Here is a 26,898-nt window from a genome sequence, read left to right on the forward strand (position 1 = left end):
GGCACGGAAGAAAGAAAAGGAAGAAAAAAAAAAAAAAAGGAAAAAAAAAAGAAAAACAAACAAACCCTCCCCCCAAAAAAGCCCCAAACACAACAGTCTCCCAAATTGCAGCACTTCCCTCCTTCTCCCTCCGCCACCACCACTTCCCATCCCACCCCATCCCGCCCGAGGGAGGGCTGCCCGGCCCCGGGGCAGGCGAGGCGGCTCCTTACCTGTGAACGTCTGCGCTCCCGCCGCCAGCAAAAGTCCGGCCAAAGTAACCAGGCAAGTTCCAACTTTCCCCATATTTCCACCCCTTCCTGCTCCAGATCCAGCAAAGTGCCAAAGTGTTTGCCAAAGTAGGAGGCGCCCCTCTCGCCCCCCGCCGGTCAGGGGGGCAGGCGGGGAGGGGGCTGCCGGACTCCCGCACTTGGTGCCCCACGGACTGTTTTTTCCCTCTCTTCGCTTCTAGAGGCAGGGAAAGCGGGGTGCGAAGCGCCCGGGGACTGCCTGCTTGCCTTCCTCCGGCCGCACCGCTGCCCTCGCCCCGGGGGCCGAGCCGCTTCCCCGCGGGGACGCCCCACGCCTTCCGCCCCGCTCGCCTCCCCCGGTGCCCGGCGTGGCGGGGGAGGGCGGGGGGGGGTTTACTCTTAACCCCGGAGTCTTCTCGCTTGTCTCCGCCGTTAGCCCGGGTTTAGCTCGGCTCCCTGACTGACTCGCGGTCCCCCCCGGCAGGCAGGCAGGCTAAAGGGAGCGGGGAAAGTCACGCCCAGCCGCCGGCGACGCCGCTCTCCCCCGCTAGAGGGCGAGGCGGGAGCGGGCTGGCGGCGGCCGGGCGCCGCTGACGGGATTTCGGTGGCGGCCGTCGCCTGCGGAGGCGAAGCTTTCGCTTGGAGTCTCCTGCCCGCCTCCCCTCCGCCTCCGGCTCCCTTCGCTGCCCCGAGAACGGCTTTGTTTGAAAACGAGGTGGCTCCGTGCCGGGCAGGACGATGTCGAAAGTTCCCTGAAGGCGGGGGAAGAGAAGAAGAAACCGACCCCCCCCCCCCCCCACCACCACCAAAAAAAAAACACCAAAACCCAAAAAAAAACCCTAAATAACAAAACAATAAAAAACACAGTATAAAAAAAAAATCTCAACCAAGCGCCTCACTAACTTTGCGGCGTCCCGGCCCTGGCGAGAGACTCAGGCGCACAAGTTTGGGCCACCGTGGCTACCTGTCCCGTCGGGCCGGGGACTTGAGGAACAGCTTGCCACCCCCCCTCCTCCACCCGGAGCATCCCGGCCCAGGGGCAGCCGTCTCGGTCAGCCCCCGCCCCGTCTCTCTGGCGCTGCTCCGAGGCACCGGGACAGGGAAGGGTAAATGTAAAAGAAGGGGAAGCGGTGGCTTCTCAGAATAGTTTTGCTGGGTTTTGGTTTTGGGTTTGTTTTTTACAAGCAATCTGGAGTCTATCGGAAGAACTAGTTCGAGGTCACTACCCAGTCTTCCGCGAAAACCGCAAGCGTAAGAAGGAGCTCTGCCCTCACAGCGAAAAGGCTGATACTAAAAGGAAATTAAGATGTAAATGGCTTTCTCCGGGCTGGCGACGAGCGGCACGGTGATGTAAATAAATTGCCTGTCATTCGTGTGCTGCTAAAAAAACTTAAGCCCAGCCCTCCGTTACAACCACCCCTGGCCCCTCCGTAGCTTTTCGGGGCGGCTGGAAAGGACGGGAGGTGGGAAGGAACCTCTGGAGATCGCTAGTCCGACCCCCCAACTCCATCCAAAGCAGGGTCGCAGTTTTTACTGCCGTGAGTGAAGAATGACGTCATGAATTGGCAGGGTTAGATAGGGAAAGAGCGGAGTAAAATGACGTTCAAGTGGCAGTTACCTTTCATTGTTCGCGGTCTGCTACTTCTGGCATTTATCTCCACATCGTGGATGAAACTTGGCTGCTTTTCAATCTTAATTTTTTTATTTTTATTTTGAAGTATTGGCTCCTGGTGTCCAAGACACTGCAAGGATGTATTTGTTGGTTTTAAACCGTTCTTTCTAAATTTGACTTGTAGAGGTGGAAATATTTTTGTTGGCTATCACGTTCAAGGAAAGCTTTCCTTTTATTTCAAGTGCCAGCGTGGCCAAATTTTAATACCTATATTTTCCCCTGGGGGTTCCAAATAAAACAGTAAAACCAAGAAGCGAGGTAATGCTGCAATAAAGGGTTTGAGCTGTCAAACACAAATAAAAGAACTCGGCTTCTGTGTTCTCAGTTTTCTCCAGCACGTCCGTTGGTTTTCATCCTATCATATATAGTTAGGCAGCTTCAATCTCGCATCCCCTGAAGACTTAACTCCACCCATCCCCCACATGGTAGTGCGAGTTACAACACATAGTAATGGTTTGTGCGTATTGTGTATTATTTTTACATGGAACACATCTTCTTCAAAGTTAGGCACACAGCTGTATCATTTCCAGCGGTCGCCCAGCCATCCTGTTGCCAGGACACTGCTCTATTATCTTTTCGCGGATGCGTTTCTTACGTGATGCAATCTTCGTAAAGGGACATGAACTTTTTGATTTGTGGGGGGTAAGGTAGCTACCTCAAAAGTTAACGCGAGGGGGCAGAATAGCATTAATTGTGTTTCCTGACGTCAGACTTAGTCTTGAATTGTGAGCATTCTCTTCGTTTATTATTTGCCTGGAACTTTCCAGTTTTCTCCCCGAAAAGAAGTTACTTTAATTCCACAAATCTCTGATAACCTTGGGGTATGTTGCAATAATAATTCTTTTTTATTATTATTATTATTTTACAATTTCCTGGGCGCATAATTTATGCAAATTTTATGTTCTCTAAAAGAGTGCAGTTATAGCTTCTGAAAATTAGGAACTGTAGCTAATCTTGAAAGTGCTAGCTTTGTAACTATAAAACTTAAAAAAAACTCAAGAAGTCTCAAAAGTAATTTAACTTACTGTAAATTTAACTTTAAAATGTGTCACCTAGTAGATCTGTCACTAAAAAATTCAGAAATGAACATTTAAACCAGTCCTTGTGCCAGTGATGATTTCTCTCTAGGTTCACAGGAAATGATACCTCTGGTCAGTTAATGTTAATTCTAATACAGTTCTGTTTTCAGACAGAGTATGTTAACTCTCAACCCCATTTTTATTATGGGGAAGGAAAAACTCCATGATTGTATCTACAGTTATCAAGTGTAAGCTTAGTGAAGATGAGCTAGAAAGTCATGAAGTTCTGTGGATTACAGAACAGCATGTAACTGTTTGCTCAAAGTTAGAGTAGGAGTAAGGCTAATGTGCTTGGCCTCTAAAGACACAACCATTCTGCTTTAACTGAAGTAAATCTAAGAAATGGTTAAGCTCTGGAGAATAGCTAAACCAACAAGAACAATAGAAAACACAAGCCATGCGTGGCTGATCAGGAATTTTTAGCTGTGTTTTGCTGAGTTTTTGTACTGGAGCATGTGTGAAAACTGTCCAGAAACACTACAAAAAACAAAGCATCAAGAAAACACTAGACAAAAACCACAGGTTCACTAGTGGTTTGATTCCAATAACGCCTTCAAGAGAATTCATTAAAGGCTAAGTTGTGCTAGAAAGGGAATTGGAAGCCTCTGGAAAAAAAATATCACCTCATTTTTTTCTTCCTGACAAACTTTGCATTTCTTCTTGAACTAGATCACCTCAAAGAAATACCTCATTACAGTTCTGTAAATACACATGCTTCAGCTTAGGAACATAGAAAATCACAAATATAATTACTCCTGCTGAAAGGAGTCAAAGAATGAGACAGTTGAGTAGTAAGACAACTGTAATAAGGAAGAAAAAAAATCTGGAAGTTGTCATAATTATTTCCTAGATTTTAATGTACATCAATAGGAAATGCACACAACCAGCCTCCACTGCAAATTTTTTGTTTTAAATAGAGAATTTGTATATATTTCCCACTGGGGGAAAATTAAACAATGTGATGATAAATTATGAATAATGACACCGTTTATTACACAAACTCGACTGGCTGGGCTGCTTTCTCCCTGGTAATCATTCTCTTGCAGATTCATTTCCAGTGTTCCAGATCTCTGAGCTACTTCTTACAAATAATTTTTTTAATATCCAAACTGATCAAGAACTGCATTACTGGTTAGAGAGGTCTGAGGTCCAAATACTTATCATTACATGGAAACAGAAATATTTGACCAACATCAAGGGGAAATTCTTAGGATAGGCATAGATGTATGCTTAACAATTACATATATATTGTGTTTATCTATTTAGATGTTACCTTTCCTTTAAGGAGTTAATGATATTCACAGTGCTCTTCATTCTGTATTATTGGCACAAGAACAAGTAAATGTATCTCAAATTCCACAAGACATCAAGGCCATCCTGCACAATCCGCAGCATGAAGTCACCCTTTCTATAATGACACGAAGCAGGAACACTCTCTTGCTCATGTTACAGCACAAATAGAAAAGCAAAGCCTCATATTTAAATATTGGAGAAGGCCCAAATATCCTGCCTTTTTTTGACCCATGACAATACTGATTAAGTGGCTAAGAATGTGGGCTACAGGGCTGTCACCTGATCTTTTGGATCAGTAGCAGATAACATCACTCTCACAGCTCAAATCTTTTTTTTTTTGCACTACAGAGTAGTCAGACAAGAGTGGTTTTTCACTAGCCTCTCCATCTTGTCCTAAAGCTCAGCCAGACAAAACCTCATGAGTCTCTCAATGACACCACTGTTTAAATATGTTGAAAAAGTAATTTTCTTTATAGGACAGGCACCCTTTCTTAGTTAAGTACAGCTAATTAGCAAATGTGATATGTGCTTGGTTAGAAGACATACAATTATTCCAATTCTCTGTCTTTATCAGTGCTACTTCTCTGCTACAGTGACATTCCAGACCAGAGCTAGTTTTTGGTAGGAGGATGTCTCAAGAAAAAAATAAAAATATCTCTGTAGGCTAGGGGAAAATATGCCAAACTTGAAAGGTTTTTTGTTTGTTTGTTTTTTTCCATTTGTTACTTTTTCTTCCTAAATACAGAGCAACATCTGATTTGTCAGTGTTCAGTGATCTTTAGGTAGCTTTATCTTCTAACCCAGATTTTGACCAATATTCTTCACCTTTTCACTGCTGATTTTTTGTTAAAACTTCAAAAAGAAAACAGGTGTGCCTACCTATGTGACAGGATTTATTTATTGCATTATACTCAAATATATTCTGTTTCATAATGTTTAATATATCTATATTCATTGATGCTGTAAAGGTTTCATCTTTACTGAAGAGCAATTTCAGTGATCAATATAGTTTTCTGAAGTGTTCACTATCTTCTAATGTTTATTCAAAAAATGTTTGGGTTTTGTTGTTGGGGTTTTTTGTTGGTTTTTTGTTTGGCTTTGAGAGAGGTAGGGTGAGGTGATAGTAATGTCCTTAAAAGATCACATCCACCCCATACTTTGTCTTTCCCTGCCTCTGAGGAACAGACAATTCCTTGGAATCTAAGGTAAATCTAAACCAGCCACAAAAGTTGCTGCATATAAAATGATCTTCAGTAGAGGCTCATCATCTTTCCTGCTTATTGCTGCTGGGGCTTCCTGGCATTGAAATTGATCCCTGATCATTCATTTGGCTCTGAGATGTGCTAATCACCACTGTGGCTGCTCCCTGTCAGATATTGTCATGTGTTACATGGCTTCCTGGGTTGGTTTTTTTTGCACTGCTAGTGATTTGTGCAAGCAATGATAACTGATCCATTTTGTACCAAGGACACCTCTCATTGTTCACTTGATTATTCTGAAGTGTGGTGATAATAAACACCAAAGTCCTCTTTGTTTCCAGCTGTTAAAACAAAACATTTTTGATAGTTGAGGAAATTCTGCATGTCCACTCCCGGCCTTGATACTAAACCTATTTGAGACTTGAGAGAAAAAAACCCACATCCAAGTAATTAAAAGACTAGAGAGAAGCAATTTTTAATTGGGAAATCGTAGAAATAGAATGGAGAAGAAGGTCTGAAGTATACAAGGAAAAAAGTGGGGGACCTTTAGGATCTGAATGCCAGCAGGGGAGCAAAGGGCAACAGAGGGCAGTCTACAGAGATGGTTACTGCTAGTTCAAGCCCAAGAACAGATACCTGCATTGTGAAAGAATATCTATTTCATAACCTCACACTTTGCTATAATAAGATGGATAAGACAGAGTGTAGGCTAGGCAGGTAGAAGCTAGTATACTTTTAAAAAAATTAACTTTATAGGCAATGCTGCCTTTTCTGCTGGAAGCAAACTTTTGAAGCAAACCATGATCAACACATTCTCACGTGTGATTTATATGGACAAGGAAGAATATGTATTTCATACCAGGTTGTGTTTGATGTATTTTGATGTCTGCAAGCTGAATCCTGTCTTGTCTTCTGACCATCAGCCTTTTATTAAAAATCTATACTGTTTAACAATCTACAAAGACTAAAAACCATTGTGGCTTTTAACTCTACTCAAAAATATTTTATCACTGTGCGGCATATGTAAAAATTAATCCTTTTCAAACTTGAATTTTCTGCCCCAACATAGAAAGGGTCAGCTTCCCCTAATGGATGGGGAGCCAGGAGCTGAGTGCAATAGCACTTCCCAGCAGGCAAGGCTAGGTGTCTGACCCACCAACCCCAGCAAGGTAAGCAGGGTTGGTCCAGAGAGCATGGACAGATTCAATGAAGACTCCAGATCATCTGACAAGTTCACAGTGATGAGGCAGGTCTGAGATGAGGCCAAGAAGATAAGCTAGAGGTCAGGATTAGTGTCATGGTCAGTGATCACAAAAGTAGGTGCACTGTGATAAGAAAAATCCAAGATCAAGCCCCAAAGTCAACCCCCAGGGTGATGCCTGGGTCAACAGGGTCTGTGAGCAGACACACGGAGACCACTGTTCCTACAGCACAGCTCCAGCAAAATCTGAATGCTCCAGGGTGAGCTGGAATGGGCTACTGAGGTGAAAGGGGAGAGGGTGTGGGTGGATGCCCCAGGTGGGGCTGATCAGGGTCATTAAGGCTTATTTCTACACTCACAGCAATCTACTCCTTTGCATTTTCAAATATATTACATTTTAACATTTTTGTAGCTTCTGATACTTTTTAAAGAAAATTGTCTTTGCTATTCTTCTTTTACTACTTGTTCTTAGCTTCTCCCAAAATGTGTATGTCCTTAGCTGTGCCACTGTAAACATTATCGGGAAGTACATACAGGAGATGAGTGCAAAATAGTTCAAATACCTAATACTGTTAAACAAACATCTACTAATGCCAACTGAGAGTGTATAACCTTCAGATTTATGTATGGCTGAATAAGATTGGTCAGAAGCAGAAAGGAAAAAGAAACACAGGATTGATCAAATGCAAATACTTGCAAATATTCATATATTCAGTCTTCAAAGTCTGCACAAATACAGACTGTAATACCATCTTTGTCACTCGTTGCTTTGATCTTGTCACTCATCTGGGTTAACATCCTTTTCTATTACAAATTTAAGCTTAATTTCATTGTCTTCAAAGTTCTGTACTGTTCTATCTCTCCCTACTCATTTGAACTTGAAGTTGCTATTCTTTCTATTCAGTGCTTCTGTAATGAACCATGTCAAGGAATGAGACTAGAAGAATAAAAATTTAGGAGATAAGCACTGTGAAGTAAGCTAAATTCTCAGTCTTCGAAGACAGAGTAATTGTTCCAAAATAAATTAACATTTATTACATAATAGAAGGAACACACACTGAGTTATACCAGTAGGGCTATAACATTATAATTTTTTCTGTTTAAAGTATTCCAGTCCATCCCTCTCCTTAGATAAACTCTTTTCCAGAGTGGGTTTTTCTTCAGGTTCTTGTCAGATGGATCATTCCCTTTAGTAGTAATCCCTAGAAGTACTTGGCTGAAGTTTGTTTTTCAGATGTCTTCAAATAAGGCAGAGGACTGAAGCAAATAGCTGGAATAGTAATACCACCAGTGCTAACATTGACTGATCACATCTGTAGAGCCTTTCAGATGGTGTGTCTGATTAGAAGAATATATTTCTGACATCTTAGGTCCATTCCACAAAAAATACACAGAAGCCAAAGCCCACTGAAAAGCTGTAGTCAATATAAGGTTAGTTTTTTCTCTGCCTGTAGACTTTTCTTGAGTTTGTTCACTCACAGATACTTTTCTTCAACAGCTCTGAATTATCATCGCGTAATAGTAGCTGTGCCTTGGCATACGATTAAGTTTTTCCTGAAGTTCATCTACAGCTAATCAGGAGTTTGCAAAACAGAAGAAGTAAAATACGCAATCTCTTTGTTTCTCTCTGTTGGTCTTGTGGGTCTTTAAAAATGGTCATTGATAAATTAGAGTTTCTCCTGCCTCTTCAGTACAAACTCCTATTTAGCAGTGTAGCATTCATGTTGTCAACAATACTTCTACTATTACTTTGATACTTTGATTACTTCCTACTGTTACTTTGATGCAATTGTTGTATTAAATGAATGAGATAACTCGGATCCTCTTGCAACATGAAGTTAAGATTTTTTTCTACTGCAGTTGTAGCTGAATGGAAGGAAAAACCCTTCGTATTTTCTACTTCTCTTTCAACCAAAAAAAATATTTTTTTCCCATGAAGTTTACTTTAACAGCAATTTATACTGTTTCAAAACACCATAATCCCATCTCATCAGAGGCAATTCAGAGCAGGCAGGCAGAGTAGTCAGTGATGCAGAATCCATCAAAGAGGCAGCATATGAGCATATAGAGACAAGCTCAACCCCTCACATTACCTCCTGTGCGGACTCTAGGTTTTTACCTTAATGTGTTAAAAAGTTCTGTTGATAAGTAAATTATATGTTATAATGATGACAGGCCTATATTGCACTGTTTGTGTTTATCATTTGTAGAATTTATTTCATGTTTGTGTATTTGGAAGTGTTAGAATATTTTTTTGAAAAATAGTAATAGTGAGTCAGGAGAGGTACTACAAAGCTGAAAAATTCCTATGTAAAATCTACCTTCTCTTATTTAGGTTTTTTTTTCTGGCTATTTTCTTTTTTTATGCTTTTTTAGAAAGGGGAGGAATATATTTCTATATGCTTACGATTGGATTCTTGTTGGTGTTCGTTTGTGCAGAATGATGAAGAGGCGTGAAAGTTAAATGTGCTTCATACTATCATTTTTTCCTCTTGATTGCTTTCAAACCAACAGCAGATGTCCAGTGAAGGGACACAAGTATTTCCCTTTAGCAAATCATTGCACTGAAAATAATGAGAGCTTATTTAAATTGTGTAGGCCTGAGGAGACATAGGGAGGAGCAAACACAGGAGATAGTAAGAGCAGAAACATATTCAATCAAAGAACGACTTTATTTGCATGCAGTGAATTTTTTTTGTAGGCGACATATAATAAAATTAGTAGGAACTCAGCTACCCATTGATTTGTCCAAGACATCAGGAATGATAACTTCAAATTTGTTGTGGCAATGAATGATATTGATTCTCCTGCTCCGTGCATTATTGTGCTAAAAAATCAATTCTTTAATAATTGATTTTACACTAACTGTTAAATTATTTTATTAAGTCTAAATTAAGAATTATGATGGATACAAATGTATGTGCTAAAACATAATGCTGAAATGGATTTCTCTCAGAAGTTTAAATAACCATTCTGAGGAGACAAGAATGATTGCCAAAATAAAAGCGTGATAAATAAAAGTCAGGAAGTCTCTGCAGATGTGGTGAATCACTACATATTACTTTGCTTTTTAAAACGAGTGCTGATCCTGCTGTTGCTTATTGTGGATAACTTAGATTAAAGTTAATGGGAATTCTAAGCAGAGGAAAGTCGCAGTGGAGTAGATTTTGGGTTTTTTCCTTGCACCACTATTAGTGGGAATTACAGGTGTGTTTTGGGAAAAAAACCCAAACATCCAGCCACATACAAACGGTTACATATCAGTATTAGTTACAGCTCTCAAAAAGATGAATTTTTGTGGCAAAGGAGACAATGTTGTTTTCTCCCTTCTCCTACACAGGGATCAGATGAAAACACTGCTGAGGGAAGTTTCCTCATGTTGAGGAACTGACCGGTCATTGTCTGAAGATATAAATTAAGGGTATGTTGTTTCCAGAGAGACAGATTGCTAAATCAGAGCCAATAAATTTTCATCACAGATCCTTCTTTTCATTATAGTACAGACAGATAAAAGATATTAAAAGGGTACTACTAAAAATCAAACCTCAGCATGTTATAAAACACCTAGATTAAACCACTTCTCTAACTTCAGGGCCATACCTCTGCCAATGTAAAACATTCAGATGCAAATGATGAATAGACAGAGCTCCTCAGAACATAATTAACTGTTTACAATAATAACTTCTGTTGTGACAAGCATTGCAGCTATGAGTTAACTTTTCTAGATTAGAATTTCTCTCTTCGCAGCAGCAAGCACTTTGGAATAATCCATATCATAACTGGAAGTAACTGCTTCTGTTTACATCTTTTCTATAATATCTCTTAAATGCCTTCAGAACCAAGGATACATAGTTTCTGCAACAGAGTAACTCTCAAAAGGAGAAATCAAAATATTTTTTCATTTTTGTGATCACTCAAGTAGAACAAGCCTGTGTCAGATTTGTCTGCCTTAACACTTTCACCAGTAGTATTGTCACTGGCTGATCAAGTCCTGTTCCCAGTGAAATCAGTAGCACCAGCTCAGTTCCCTTACCTTTAGGCCACATTTCAGGTGACTAAGTTTTGGAATTAGGAATCCCAGAAATTCACTGCATCTTGTTTTCCATCCTTCAGCAACATCCATGAGGGCTTGGAGAAATGTTTCACCAAAAGAGTTCTTACTCATTTGTGTCTGATGGGAAGTGTGGTATAGCTAAAGGCATTCCCCTAACTAATCTGCCTAAGAGTAGGTCCTCTGCCTGGCAGGACTGAGGCTGCTGATGGCTCTGCATAATAATACAGGGACAGGTTGTGTAAAATTTGACGTAAGGAGGATGTTTGGGGAGACTCAGGTCAGCAGAGTAGAAAGTATTCCTGCAGCTGCAGCAGAATGGATTTGTGGTACCACGGATAATGCTGGCATGATCTGGAAGCTTCTTGTGTTATTGTCTCACCAGTTTGGGAAATAATAGTTTGAAAATGTTTGTGAAGTTATTTGGTATGAATTGTCTGTACAGTGGATTTGGCCTTAAAGCTGACCCTGAAGATTCTCTAACAAGATAGCACAGTGGTTGCTGTTAAAGATATAAAAAGGAAATAGCTGGTTTTATTCTTGTCTTTTTCTAGTTCCAGTTTTGAAGTTTGTGTGTTTCATTCTGCTAACAGTCACTAAGTGCACTGGCAAATAATAACTTCCATTTAAAATGAAAGCTAACAGAAATTGGGAGGGATTGAAATCATAAAGGTAGATAACTTCTTAAACTAACCTTATTTCCACAGGCATGTCAGTATTTTTGTTAATATTAAAAATAGTAATAACACAAGAAAATAATGTAAACAATGACACAGTTGTGTAATGCTCATAATGCCTGGAACATGATGAAGTTAGAAGGATGTCACTCTGTATATGGCAAAAAAAGAAAGAACCAAGAATTACATATAATTCCTCTTGTCTTACTTAACAGTATTTTTAACCAGTTAAAGTTAATTTCTCCAAAACCAATGCTTAAATCTTCAGTCACCCTAAGTTATATTTTGACCTTTATAAATACCCTTTTGACACAGATGTGCTGCAGCTTGTTTAATCTGTTGCAGTACACAGGGCCACAAGACTTTCTTCACTAACAACAGAACATCAGCTGTATTAGCTGTATCTGTCTCAGATAAATGTAAGTGAAAATGTCCCTCACATTCACTGAACATTTTAGGTTTTACTGAGAAGCAAACATTTCTGGGCTCTTCCTGATGCCATCAAGAACAATTTTTCTTGTTTTTATTAGTTCTTCTCTGTCATTTGGTTTCTGTGAAGAGACTCTAGAAAAAATACAAAAGGCAGGGGAAGGAAAGGAGGGGAAGGATGGCAAAGAAACAAAGAGAGGAGAGATGCAGTTAAGAAACAAAAAAGCAAGTAACAGAAGCACTAGTGAAGTGGGAAGGCAAGAAGGGGAAGAAGAATCAGAGACTCAGAATGAAAGAACCTAGAAAATAACAACACAGTTACAACTGGCACAGAAAAATGGAATTCACCAGTGGCTAATATGAAAGGGATATTTGTGATAAGAATAGTCCTCTTATATTTCAAGTTCCTTTCTGTCCAACCCATTTAAAAAAAATAATGGAGGAGATTACTATGCTAGACACAAATGAAAGACACAGAAAGTCCTGATTACGTATATATATATGCTACATGATTGCTGATGTAATTTGGTGACATTTATCTTTATGAATTTTCTGAGTTCTTTAGGTGGGAGAAATCAGAAAGCGTATCAGTGGCATTCTCCTGGCTCTGTTCAGAGTGAAATGAAATGTCAGTGTCATAAAGATGAGCTTTCATGTGTAGTAGATGTGTAGTATTGGTTTTATGATGAATTACTGTCTATAAAATGCAAACTAATTTACAGACTTTAAGAAATTATTGTTATGGATATTACTCATACACTAATAAAAGACTATGCAGAAAACTGATCCAATATGGAGAGAGTTTTCATGCATGTTTTAGAGTGCTAGAAACTGGGAAAAGGGTGGGGGTTTTCAGAAGTTGCAATGAAGTGAATTCTAACTTCATCAACTTATGAGGTCTGCTTTGGACCATATGCTGAGGGAATTCTCCAACTTTATGTTATATCACCCTCAGTAGTTGGCTTGGTTGTGGAAGACATTTAGTACTTCTCTGGGAAAAAAAAATTAGTACTGTGAACCACCAGTTCTGCCTAAGAACTTTAGTTGACACAGGACTTCTGATTTACCCTCAAGGACCTGTTCTGGACAGATTTAAGGAGAATGATGGATTAGTGTGAGTGGTGATGTTTTCATAATCATCAAATAGCAAGAGGTCAGAGTAGGATTCAGCTGTGCAGAAGAGAGTAGGACATTGTTGCATAAGGAGAGCTCAGGGAGGAAAGAAGATACTGATCACCCTCAGCTGCTGACCCCCCCAAAAAAGCAGATTCAGAAAATAGATGAGTTTAGAATAGGCAAAAGTGTGCCAAAGCACCTGTAGATGTTGAGTCTTGCAGGTTAATCTCAAAGGTATTTATTTCCTGAATTTGAATTCCAAGTTTTTCTGGCACATGCAGTCTGGAGGGTATAAACTTGATATGCAAACCACTTTGTCACTGTGCATGACCAGAGGGCTTGAGAATGTGCAGATGCTGCAGTAAGGAAGGCTGAGGGACTATCACTTTTTTCTTTTAGAAAAAGGATGCTAAAACTGCTAGACAAGAAATCTAAGTTCAAGAATGTTAGTTTCCACCTAGAAGCTCAAGAAACTATGAGACTACTCAAAGCAGAGACACTTTGCCTGAAAGCATGTGAAAGTGAGAAAATAACTCTATTTGCACCAGTTTAATGGATAATTAAGTTAATTTGTAACTTGATAACTTACCCCATATTCCTGGGTACCTTGCTGCTATCTATGTACTTATGTACAGTTACAGAGAACAAACATATTTATATGTGAATATTTAAAATAGATATGTGTTTACATGATGTGTGCAGACATTCTTGGCAAGATCATTTGCTCCAAAGATTATATTCCCGCTGGTAACATGAAGGTCTGATTTCATTTAGACAAATCTTTCACTGCTTTTTAATAACAAATGAAAGATTATCTGTATGTGAGACAACGCTATACATTAAGTATAGGGCTAAGATGTCACACACGCTGAGAGAAAATAGTTGTCAAAGCAAATGAGTATTTGGATGATACAATGATAAGAATAATGTAATTAAATTCATTTTCATAACACTGATTGTATCAGCCCATTTTCCACACTGTTCCTCCTAGATATATGCTTTGTTTCCATCCAAATCTACTTATTAAGGAACAGTGACTAAGTTTCGTTAAAGAAAATACTGAAGATGAAGTCCTGGTATTGTTGGAATAAGGTTTAATTCATCTGAAGAAGTGGGAACATAGTGAGAAAGAAGAGAGGGAGAAGCAGATATAAAATGGAAAAGCCCATGAACACAGCTGGGGAAAGAACTAGGGGTTGAGGAGACAAATGATCAAAAGGATTTGGAAAAAAATTAAAAGAAGGGAAAGTGAAAAAGGCACAAATAAGGATGAAAGAGAAAGAAGGAGAAAGGATAAGAAAGGGAGAGTGAAAAGGAGCCTGTTAATGGTAGTCAGAGATAAAAGGGGAGAGGGAGGATAAGGCATAATATGAGACAGAATTTAATTATGCATACGTTTCTTTAAATGGCCATCTAGCCTCCAGCTCTGTGGGCCAACATTCTGTTTTAGTTTGCTTGGTGGACCAAGCGTGTTGGGTATCACAGCTAAAATATTTATCAATGGGAGGAAGGGCATGACATTGGAAATGGGGCTGCTAAAGGAGCAGGAACTCCAGTGACACAACCCATCCCCAGGAGCCTGCTGGCAGAGTTTCCCATGTGCTCCTCTGCCAGTGTCAAAGTGGCTCTTGTAAAACAGAGGTTGCTTTACTCTTCCAAATTGTGGAGATGTGTTTGATTATTTTGCTTGCCCCCCCTCAGCCATGGGGCCAAGGTAGTTGGACCAATTGAATATTTGCTAAAGCTCTGGGTGTTTCTGCTTACAGCACTCTGCCAAACTGCCTTGACTACTGCAGCCTTTCCACCCATGCCTCTGCCTTTAATGGCACCCTTTGCTCCCTGCTTTGCTTTTGGCAGCATGTTTCCTTCCTCTCCCTCCAAATTAGGCATTAAGAGGGGAACCAAAGAGTAATTTTCTGTTCAGAACCAGTCTGTTTTTTGTAAAACTTAGTTATTATTGTGAAACATATTTACATAACCAAAGCAGCAGGACAAGAGTTAGGATTAAGCTTTTTGCTGTTTGGCCATATGAGGATTGAGGTATTGGTGTTATCTTTAACCTGTCAACATATAAAGGGCTAATTTTTAAGAAATTTACATTCTAAAGTTGAGAAGTCCTAAAGATCACAGATAAAACCTCCAGATCCATCCTTAGATGAAGATGTATTTCCTTATCCTTTTGGTGTGGTATGCTGGCACTCGAAAGGAGCTTCATACATTCCTGCTGGTCAGAGAGGGAGCCAGTGCCATGCTGAGAGGATTGACCTCTCCCACTGAGGCCCTTTCTGGGAACAAACCTCAAAAGAGCCTCTATGAGGTGTACCTTCTTTTTGTCCCAAATATTCTCAGGGCATAGGCTAAAAATAGTTTATTTTCTCCTGTTCTGCTCTCTCAGAGACAGAACACCATTGTCAGAAATCTTGTAAGGATTGCTCTAGAGTCATGATGACTCACAGCATTGAACCACTCTTCATGATAGGAATAATAAGATTTTATATTTTGAGGCCTGTTTTCCAGTTCAATCAACATCAACAGTCTTTGAATCTATTTTTCCTTTAATATCTTTGGTATTGTCACAGTAGATTCTTTTTTTTTTTTTTTTTGGATGGGAAGGGGATCTTTGTATCTAGTGCTACCATGTAAATAACATGCATAGGAACATGCAATACATTTAATCTTTGCAGGTGTGTGTGATTTATAATAGGACTAAGAAGTGTGCTAAACAGTGTGACATGACATGCCCTGGCCTCTTGGTCCCCCCACACCAAACCAGGGTGTGATGTCATGATGTGACACCATTTCTACCATCACAAGCTTTCCTGATTTTGAAAGAAACAGTGCACAAAGCAAGAGGATGGTTACAAGATGATGCACATATTCATGAGACCAGGAATTTAGATGTAACCAGAAAGACTAATTTCCATCTTTTTCTCCAAAAGAACACCTTGTGTAACTTTCTTTAAGGCCATAAGGCTATAGCTTTAAGGCTGTATTAGCTTTGCTTTTTCATGAGCTTTCTTTCCCCTTTGCTGTGCCATCTCATTTTTCCCCTCTCCTTTCTTCACTTCTTGAAGTTGTGATTCTGTCTCCTCTGAGAAAAGGTTTCTAATAACATCCCACTATTTCCTAATTGAGATCAACTCCGTTTGGCTTAGAATCCAATTGCCAGCAGGCCACTGCTGACATTTTAAACACAATTTCAGATTCCTCTCCTCTGAACCTCTCCTGAACACACTTGCAAGGTAGGAGTTTAAAAGGTCACTGAGGGCCTGACGCTAATGGGATATCCACATCCTGTTAGTAGGTGGTGTGTACATTACTACCCATTACACAGCAAGTTGGTCACGATTTGAAACCAAGAGAAAAACCACAGCAAGAGGGTGGAAGCCACCTATTGTTTTGAGCATTGCAAGATCTATAATACTGTGGGGTTTTCTACACTTTTGGGGGGGTATTGTCATTTATCCAAGTCTCTATACCTACTATTCTCTTACATAGGCATATAATTATAGCTTCTGACTTGGAATGCACCTCTTGCAATGTATATTTTGGAAAAAATAAGTATATCATTGGGGATATAACAAAAATATCAGTTTAACCACCAAAGAACTGGGTTGAGTTCTTTCAGCTGCTGGAAAAATAATATGCAGCTGAATTCATTCTTTCCCTGCTACCAAGATGAAAACTAATAAAAGCTCCATCATGTGGTATATAATATGCCAATTAGATGTCTCCATTTAAGAAAGTTTGCATCTAAAGCACTTTTATGGATGTTACGATGATTATACCACTAAGTTCTCTGTTTCACTTTCTTTTAAAATAACATTAAGAAAATACAAACAAAGAGTACACAATGTTAGCTTGCTCTCAGAGCCAAGTCTAGTCTTTGGATTTAAACACAACTTCTCAAGGAACTTCAGAGAAAGCTTTACACAGTCAAATTGAGCCACAAAAAATGGAATCCTTACATTTGGAATTCCTGTAGTCATGAGTATTTCAATTTTAGACATTTTGTGGAGAAAGCATTGGAACCCAAATTCACTTTAAGGTAAAAGGATACCCTAACCATTACCATACCAAATTATCCTTTAATTTTTTTCTTTCTGTTTGGTTTGTTTGTTTCTTTAATTGTGGCTTGTTGGTTTTTTTCCTTTGTTTTTGGTTTTCTTTTGTTTGGTTGATTTTTTGTACTTTTTGTGTTACCTTTTTTTTTTCTTCTTCTTCTTAATGAATATTTCAGTAAAGAATTTTAGCAGGGGAATTTAGGTTTGTTTGAAAGTAGGCACTTCAACAATTTATTAGTTATTAGCTATTAGTTAAAAAAAAAAAAAGAACAAAAAAAAGAACCAATGTCTCTTCTTTAATCAGACTTCTTAAAGCAAAAACTGTTCTCTTGTTTAATTCTTTCCAACAGCTTCCTTACTTGTAAAATCAGCATGGCTGCATCATTGTATTTTTGTGATCATAAACAGACATTGTTCTTTGTCAAGAAGCAGAGCAGAAAATTTATCTTTCTACTTCAGTCATTAAAATAATGTTCAAAATGACTTAAACATTTCAAATTCAGGTTTCTGGGGGTTTGTATTTGTTTTGTGGGAAGTAGAAAACAAGCCTTAGTAGACATACAGAATGTGACAAAGGAGTTCAGACTGAATCATATTTTATGTTGAGAGAACACAGTAAAAATGTTTTATGGTAAAGAAACAAATCCTATTGTGGAAAGAAAATGCAAGGTGTCCTGTCCCCTAGAATCTTACTCTAATTCCAGAGATAGATACAGAGGCAAGCACTTTCTATGATCTATGTTGCCACCATTCTGTGGTAAGCAAACATGAAGGAGGAAACCATGGGCTCTTCAAAGCCTGTGAGAGCTTGCCTGGAAGTTGATCTCACTAATGTGTTTCAGAGGAGAATTAAGGCAGCATCTGCAGTCCCAGATATGGTAAAATAATTTAAAAGCTGTTTGGCTTTTACTCTGCTGCTTTTAAAGCCATGCTGTGTCTTGAATGGAATAAAACATTGGAGAAATATTTTTTACCTAAGCTATTTTTAGTATAGAAAATGGAATTACAGCTTGCTTTGTTCTCCTTCTAGTGTCTTAGGGTTACCATAGCTGCTTCAGGCAGCTACTGGCTTAGCTGGCTTCTGCCTCAGCCATCATGGAAGGAGTGCTGGGGAGGCTGCCATCAGTCAAGAAGGCATGTGCAAAGGTTATTTTGGGCTTTTGTGTACTAAGTAATAAGAAGGAAATGTTTCCCTTCAAATTATTAAGACTGATTCTGTACTCACTGTGACCCAGTTTTCTGAAAAGCTATGGGACTGGTGCAGGGGAGGAGAAAAACCATAGAATGTGTCTGCTCAGAAGTTACTCTGGACATTGGATGCTTTGCATTCCAAACTCTGCAAATTCCCTTTTCCATGTCAATAAGAAGGGCACCCTTTGATTTCCATTTTCAATAGAATACTATTTGTATAGTAAGAAGAAATGCTGTCTACTGAATAGGTGAACCATTTTGGCAGCTGGATGTGAGTTAACTGGACTGCTTCATGTGTCTTTGCTGACTCCATTCTGAAGTATGCCAGAATTCAGAACAGGTAGCCAAATAGTTAATCTGATTTTCTAATTCTCTTCATAATCAGAAAAAAATCCTCTATATAGGGTGGCCATTTGCTTAAAATTGAAACTATGAAGTTAGATAGAAATTATTTAGTCAAAACTGAAAAGTAACAGTGAACAAAATAATTGCACAGAGGAGTTGCTTTGCAAAATTGACGTAACTGCACACATTTAAAATTGTACACAACTTTTATATAGTAAATCATTTAACACGTTGTTTCATTTACTGCATCCAGCCTGGTAACCAAGTCTCTCCTTCTTTTCCAGATAAGCTTTCAAGAATAATAAATACCCCCTTAAGGGAACGTGCTTTAAAGCAAATAACCACTGCCAAATAATTTATCACACGTAACCACTGGTCTCCAGCCTTAATTACTAGCATTTCATTCTGCTGCTTGTTTAACAGAAGTTCAGCCTGATGCCTATTCTCTGTATATTCTTTTTTTTCAAGAGCTTCTTTTCATCATGTATTCAGAGTTTGAACCAGTATGCCCCTTTTTTGTGTGTGAAGAAAAGCATTTCTGTGGGACTTTGCCTGTGGGACGCTGTGACAGAAAGAATCCTATTTAATTCTTGGCATGAGACTTGTAAAAGAAGTCCTTGATAGATTCAGATTCAAGAAACAATAGTTGATACTTATTTGCATAGGGTAAATTCTATGCTTAACTTCTGTACAGTTCAGGTTTTGCCTGCTTTTCAATATTCACTATCTTATTTATTTCTTTAATTTCCTTAATGCAGCAATATCTGAATGCTGTTTTTCTGGGAACTGTAACAGAATGAATAGTCTGACTTCTTGTGGTTTCATTGAACTTTTTTCAAGGTCATAAGAATTTACAAGAGCGTGACTGCCTGAAAGAACAAAGTTATCAAGAATTTATTCCACTTTTTAAATGGTTTGGATCTAAAAAAAAAAAAGGAGGAAAATCCCAGGCATTTCCACTATGATAATGGGAATCTAGTTGAGTTAATTAAGATTACTGAATAACTAAAAGATTATATTCTGCTCTCCTCAAACTGATACAATTCCTCTGATGGAGTAGACTTGTGCAAGCAAATGTCTGCCAACTTTTGGTGTTTATTAGGAAGGAAGTTTTAAACAGAACTGATAACTTCAAACAGTATTATAAATCAGCTTTGATTGCACAGAATGATGAGATTGCTCCTTTGCTTGCAGTTCATTCTCTTAAGGACAAATCCTCCTCTGGAGTCATGGAATAGAATATGAGCAGGCATGATCCTGACTATTTTCCTTGTACTGATGGGTTTAGCTAGTGTAAACAGTCCTTGAAGCAATAAATGATGCTGAGAGCTGGACTCTACAGTGTGGTCTGAGCACCATGTGGTTCAAGTTGGATCAGGTTCCCAGCATGGATCTAGATAGGATCTGCAGCATCTAGGGAAGACACTGACTGTCAGATTATCTAAGTGGGAAGAGGAACAACTTCTCCTCTGCCTTGGCTACTTGGGTCTTGCTCTGATGTAACTAAGACAGCACCAGTATTCAAGGAGACAGTGATTGACCTCAGCTCCTGCCCAGAAGTACACAGCTGCAGAACAAGCAGAGCAGTACTTGTGCACTCAGGGCCTCTTGGGGCTGCTCCTGTTCTGCTACCACTGATCTCTTGTTCCATGATCTAAATGTGTGATCTAACTGAGACAACTAAATGTGTGTTTGTTTGGGGTTACAAAAGGGCTATTGACTGCCAGGTTGTCATTACATGCAGACCTGGGGTCCCCAGCTGCCTGGGGAGCATTCCTGTGCAGGTGTTTTGCATCTATTTGTCATCCTATACATGAGAACAATTTTCACAAGTGTACAGACTAAGCTGTCAAGATCCCAGTGTTGTCATCTTTTAAAAGGACTAGACAGAAAACTTCTCATTAATACAGAGGTGGCAATGCAGCCCTCATTCCAAGTGGCTTGCACAGGGAATACTAAGAATTGAAATGTTGCTCTGTCTCTTGGTGGAGCTGTAGAGGAAAAGTGCACCTCTCAACTCCCCCTCAGTCCCCCACCCTGCCCCCCGTGTGGCAAGACCTATAATCAGATAATGAAATATTTTTGTGAATCAAAACTAGTGTATTTCATTCAAAGTATAAGATCTAGCTATTGGAGAACTGGTTACACCATAATGAGAATGTTTTATATGCAAAGCAGAGAGAGCAGGGCTGCATTTCAATGAGGACAGAAGTTAGGTTAATGGATTGTTTCTCTGACTGTAGATATTTAAAAAAAAAAAAAAAGCAGTAGTTTTGTTACTTTTTTAAGGAAAAACATCTTGGCAATATATTTTTTCCATACAAATATAGGAAAAGGCAGTAGATGTGCAAAAGAATATATTAGAATTCAAGCAGTAGCATGTTTTAGTACCTACAGATACACAAATTAATTTTCTTTTCATTTGTTTGTTTCTCATGCTATGGCTTTCCCTAAGTAGCTTCAGGATACATCTGAAGCAGTTATTCCACATTTCCTTGTCTATTTCACCAACAAATTCTATAGAAAATATAGGTTTCTGCAGCTATAATGATTAAATAAATTCACTGTCTGTGCTCACAAGAAATTGCAATCCAGTATCTTTCTTTATCACAATTTACAAACTGCACACAGTAATTTCAGCATAGAAATAATTAAAATATGTTTCCAAGTTAAAGATTAAAAATGTTTAAGAAATGGGATTAAAGTGGCTAAAATATAACACAGAACTGCAAGAAAAAAATATGAATTGTGTTTTGCTTTGTTTACTTAGACTGCAGGGAAGACATTATCCAGAAAATCATAAGAAATAGAGGCAATATAACCTAGATTTATTCCTAACAGAAGACTATGTTAGGAAATTGCAAGATAATCAAATCTCCGCTATAAACAAATAGGAACATTCTACACACATTTTTCTAAGGAACCAAGAGGCAGTATTGACAGCATAAGGTTTTACTGGGAAAATGAAAGCAAACCTCTAGAGGACTAGAAAAATTCAATGCTAACTGCTGTGAACAGTGAAAGTTTTCCTTAGAGAGAAAAAAACAGTGAAAAATTATTATCAGCTGTTTCCAAATGTAAGTTTGAAAAAATAAATGTAGAAAGCAAAAGGAAGTAATATGGAGTGAGGAGGTTTCTTGAATGACTTATTGTCCAATTTTAAAATACTGACAGAAATTAGTGGACAATTAATATTCAATATTGCCCACTTTTGTTGTTTTTTGCTTATGTTTATAGATACTGCCTTAAGTGGATGAATTTATACCCTTCTAGCATTTATAAATTTAGGTTTTCCTATTCCAACTATGCATTCTTTAGAGACTCTGAAAATCCAGCAGACACTGTGGCCAGTCTCAGCATCGTATTAGGCACAATTACATGCAGTGTCATTTGAGGTAGGACTTGGAGCTTGGAGTGTGGACAGAACTTGTTTGTGTCTGGTCTGAAAAACAAATGTATTTATACCATACGGGTGGGTAACAGAAGCATTGCACGGCGTGCTGTTGTCCACTGATCACAGTGCCTGGCAACCTTGGCTGTTTATGAGGCAGCTTCAAGTACATATTGCTCTGTTGAACTTTGGTGCCCAGAGGAAAGCTTTAGGAAAAATATGTCCTCTCCCAGTGTGCCAGGACTGCAGTTCAGGTACCTCCTTCTGATGGTGGAGTCTGTACTCAGAACATGCAGCAGAGGAGGGAGCATTTCTAGTCAGTGATGCCCCTATTAATTGATCCAAGCACAAATTTCCTGACTTTCAGGCATATGAAGATCTTGTCCATTTACTCTGACTTTTCCCCTGTAATGGCTGTGGGATTCCTGGAGGCAAAATTTTGAGGAGAATTCCTTGAAGTTGATGTTTATTGACATTTGCTGTGAAATACTACACAAGCAGTGCTTGATAGACACATTTTGGCGGATCTTGAATTAAAACAAAATTCTACACTTAAAAATGCAGTATTATGCTTGTTATCCTATCCTAATAAGCAGAGCTATAAACGTTAAATATGCACATTCAGATTTTAGGTTGTGGCCATGATATGCTATCCACAATCCTTCCATAACAACTGGTGTGCAGCCACACATGCAGAGTGCTGGGGGCTAACTGAGTTGTTCTCTATTCTCTTACTAGTAAAACAAAACTTGTAGTGAGCCATACTCTGTGTGAAGTCCATGGGAATTGTGTGGAACAAGTCTGTGTGGAACTCTGCAGAACAGTATTTAACCTAAAAAAAAAAACAAACCCAAAACAAAACAATAATCTGTAAAGTGTTTGCTAATGTAATACCAAAAGTACCTAAGTTCATCTAAATGTTTCCATTACATGGGGTGTAAAATGCAACGTCTGCTTTTAGTACATCTCTTTACCATCCATTCCCATTCCTTCCCTTCTCCTCACCTCCCATCCATTACTTGCCTTCTCAAGTTATTCAAAGCAAAATAGGTCAGTGATTACATTTGCAAGGTGATAGATTGATCAGTAAATTTTTAATATATTACATTTAATAACCATGTGATGTCTTTGAAAATAAGTTTAAAAAATCCCAATTTTGGTATGTCAGCCCTAGTAAAATGCTGTAACTAATACAATCTTTTTCTGTATTTGTTTCTTCTGAATTTGTCAAAACTGTATCTATTTCAAACTTTTATCTGTCTGAATATCTCTAAAATTATCAAGTTTAATTTTATTTTTTGAATACATACTATACTCATATCACTTTAAGAATCTTGATTTTCCTCCTGATGAGCATTGGTCTAAGGAGGCATTCACACCATCTACATTCTGCAGCAGAAAGCACATTGACTACAGCATTCAATCCCCCAACTATCAGAGGTGCCACCAGGCAGTGATTCAGGTCACCTGGAGATGACAACATACAGTGTGAAATTCTTGCTGGAGGTCTTAAGAATATTCAGACTTAAGTTGTAAATTAGTTTATTTCCAAAAGGCCTTTTCCATCACCAGCATTCAGTTCACAGTTCAGAAAGGAATTGTCTCTACGCCCTCAGGTAACTGAGAAGCCACAGAACACATAAGGATGACTAAAGCCAGTCCTCTTGGCTGTTGCAGCTGCTGTTGTATACCTGTGTGCCTGGAAATACTTGCCTTTGTCTCAATCATATCAGCAAATCAAATGTCATTTGAATGGCCTAAGGATTACTTCAGATGCCTCATTGCTTAATTTTCCACGTTAAGATGCTTTCCCTCTCTTTCTGTTGTGTTTCTGGTCTGGCCATGCTTGCAAGATTATCCTAAAACAACTGAGGTGTAATTTCATACACTCTATAAATTAATTATGAGATCAGATCAGAACCTATAGCTATCAGCAAAATTCTAATGAAACTCAATGAAAAGACACTGGTCTTTAAATATTATGTAAACTAGCACTAAAAGGCATTGGTCTCAGTAGAGATCCCTCTTGGCTCTTGTTCTGAAAATGCTAAGTCCTTTATAATCTCAACTCTTTGCTTTCCACCTCCCTGATGTTACCTGTTTTATTTTACTTTATTGCTTGTTCTATATTTGAAAAGATTATGACACAATAATCCATCATATCTAAAGCTGACTAGAGGTTTTTGAAAATCCAAATATGTTAAATGTGCAGGCTCTGTCTATACCAACTGTAATTTCATTAAGTACTATGATTTGTCGGGGACAATTTACCTTTCACAAAACCACCATGACTCATGCTTATTAAACTGTTCCCTTGCAAACTGAATGAATATTTGAGATAGCCAAAAATAGCATCTCAAAAATTCTGCTAAGAGTGGCTCAGGGATTGGCACACTTAAACAGACTGCAAAACATCTTCCTTCACTAATTTCCAGCTGGGATTTCTTTTTCAGAGTAAGTTATTATCAAGCTTGCATTAAGGTGGCAGGATCTTTCTCGTGGATGTTTTTCTTATGATTTAATATGGTGTTAATCACTACAACTTCTGAAAATGATCCATTTCTGATCTAGGTTACCTTTTTTTTTTTAGCTGCTGAAACATTTGTAAGTGCTTATTCATGATACTTTAAAGGTCTATCTGTCTAAGATGTATTCTTTCTTTTTTGTTCACAAAGACAAGGCATTAGAAGTACTTCTCTGCTTCTCAGTGGAGGGGAGAGAGAAGCTTTAAAGCACTGGGAGGACTACCTGTAATAAATTAACTGAAACATTTTGAAGAGTATTTATTTTACTGTCTCCTTTATGAGTACAAAATGGACCTGTTTTTAAAACAGGTTCTTTTACCTGTTTTAAAACTTCTAAGATTTCTTTTACCATGACTATCCTAAGCAGCCTTCTTTTTTTAAAGCTGTTGTTTCTTGGTTTTGGTTTTTTTTTTCATTTATTTTACTTGTCTTACTTTTTATATGCCTTTCATATCTTGTCCAAGTTCAGTTAATGATGCTCATGAAATCAGTGCAAGACTTTTATCAGAGCTGCTGTTTAGCCCGTTTTTATACAGTGTTTGCTTCTTCCCCTGCTGTACTCAGTAAGGACTCTTATTTAGTGCAGCCAGTTTTATGAAAGCTGTATAAGAAAAAGAAGGCTGAGATGGAGTGGAAAGGCAGCCAGTGTATGATAGTCTCCAAGACAATGAAAATTTATGACTTATAAAGGAAAGAAGCAATGTCAGGAGACTGAATCAGGATGGAGAGAACAAAACCAAAGAGCAGGAAGGTGAGGTGACCGCAGTACAAATGAAATCTTAATGATTCAAATTAATTTTTGTTTGTCTCAACATGCTGCACTGTTCCAATGAGGAACTTGCCAAAAATCTGGAATTGTCTCCAAAACCCTGGGAAGCATCTCTAATTTGTGCACTGAAACATAAAAGAGCCAGTCACTGGCACATGTAGAGACCGGAGACATCCAGTTGCAGTGAGTTTCTCATATTTATGAATACATCTTCTAAAAATCAAAATTCACTCCATTAATTTCCTTGTCAACATCCCTTAGTAGTTCACTGAATTTGACTAGGAAATCCAACAGCTACTCCTGCTTCCTCCTCCCACAATATTCTAAGGGCATTTTTTCTTGTGCAAATCATTACTATAGAAACAACCTTTCTTAAGGTATTTTAGTTTCAGAGACCAGTGCTATATTAAAGCCATTCTGCTTATAGAATATTTTGTTTCATGTTGAAAATATCTCAGGTGAAATACTCCATGTTTTCAAGAAACAATTTTCCCAAACACAAATGAAATGAGCAGTTACTGCCATGGCAGTATTATCACAATTCCCACAATAACACCAGTGAGGGTCATGTAAACTTTCATATGTTTCATCTAGTTTTATATGTATCTCTGTGTAAATTTGATATATTATAGACATAAAGGCCTAGGAAGATTCATGTAATATAATTGAACAGAGTAAGTAAGTACCATCTGAAACAGAGGTGGAGGCTTCACCTCAGAGTTCCCAGAGCCTAATTGTTAGGAAACCTTCTGTTCTTAGAAGTAGAAATTCAGTTTCTACTCTGATTTTACCCATGGCTGCATTTCTTCCTTTTAGGTAAGTTCAGTCCTTCCATTAAAGAAATTCACTTTTCTCCCTGGTGTGTATGCTTATAATGAAATTACAGACAGCAACAAGATCCACACAGTCTTCATTTGGCTAAACTATGCATGCTACACCTTCCATATTTCCTTCAGGAAAAAATCTCTATTCACAGTGCAGTCTCATTTTTTTTTCTGGGTTCCTCTTAATCCTCTTCACTCTTCTAGTTCACACTGACACCACTATATTCTTGCCTGTCTTCCCCCTTCAACTCATCTCCTCATTGCCCATATCTTTACATTTCTGCTTCACCATTGCTTTCAAAAGCTATATTCTTGCCTGTCTTCCCCCTTCAACTCATCTCCTCATTGCCCATATCTTTACATTTCTGCTTCACCATTGCTTTCAAAAGCTATCTGCACATTCACTTTTTTCTTTACCTGCCATCACAATATTAGTCTTCAAGCAGCAGCTGGCAGCCTGTTCCTCAGCTTAATTAAAGACCACCCTTGAACTTCACAGGAAATATCTGTATTTTGGACCTTGGGACTCTAGCAGCGCTTGGAACAGTGACATTTTTGATGCCATTCCGTGGATTAATAGTGCTGCTGCTAAGACTTCCAAAGTGTCTGCTAGAATCTATACAAAACAACCCCAGGAAAACAGAAGATATATTTTTTTCATTAAATATAACCAGTATAAAATGTTTGGAAGAAAAAAAAAACAACTCCTAAGCCAATGCATATGCTACACTATGTGAAACTGAGTCTTAAAGAATCACCAGTAATTGCTGTGATTCTGTTCTCATGAGCTAAACTTAGTTTTGTACCAGTGGCTGACAAACACCTATTCTAAGTAAGATGTT

General features: G+C 38.6%; 1 protein-coding gene and 1 long non-coding RNA gene across 15 annotated transcripts in view; one reads left to right on the forward strand and one right to left on the reverse strand.

Annotated features, from left to right (window-relative positions):
* The window catches only part of PTPRM (protein tyrosine phosphatase receptor type M), a 470,301-nt gene extending 469,399 nt beyond the window's left edge, over window positions 1–902 (reverse strand). For 4 of the 12 annotated variants that reach the window (XM_071737189.1, XM_071737191.1, XM_071737186.1 and 1 more), the window contains exon 1: window positions 213–901. In XM_071737189.1, the coding sequence (XP_071593290.1) occupies window positions 213–285 (73 nt within the window). In that variant the 5' untranslated portion in view covers window positions 286–901. Of the gene's footprint in view, window positions 1–212 lie in introns of all 12 variants that reach the window. The other 8 variants (XM_071737194.1, XM_071737193.1, XM_071737192.1 and 5 more) reach the window with 3 other exon arrangements.
* A 140-nt stretch (window positions 903–1,042) lies between these two features.
* LOC139793080 (uncharacterized) overlaps window positions 1,043–26,898 on the forward strand; it is an 80,717-nt gene continuing 54,861 nt past the window's right edge. For all 3 annotated transcript variants that reach the window (XR_011724487.1, XR_011724486.1, XR_011724488.1), the window contains exon 1: window positions 1,043–2,723. This is a non-coding gene — a long non-coding RNA (uncharacterized lncRNA). The remainder of the gene's footprint in view (window positions 2,724–26,898) is intronic.

Source organism: Heliangelus exortis, chromosome 2 (genome assembly GCF_036169615.1).
Source record: "Heliangelus exortis chromosome 2, bHelExo1.hap1, whole genome shotgun sequence".
In the NCBI taxonomy this organism is placed as follows: domain Eukaryota; kingdom Metazoa; phylum Chordata; class Aves; order Apodiformes; family Trochilidae; genus Heliangelus; species Heliangelus exortis.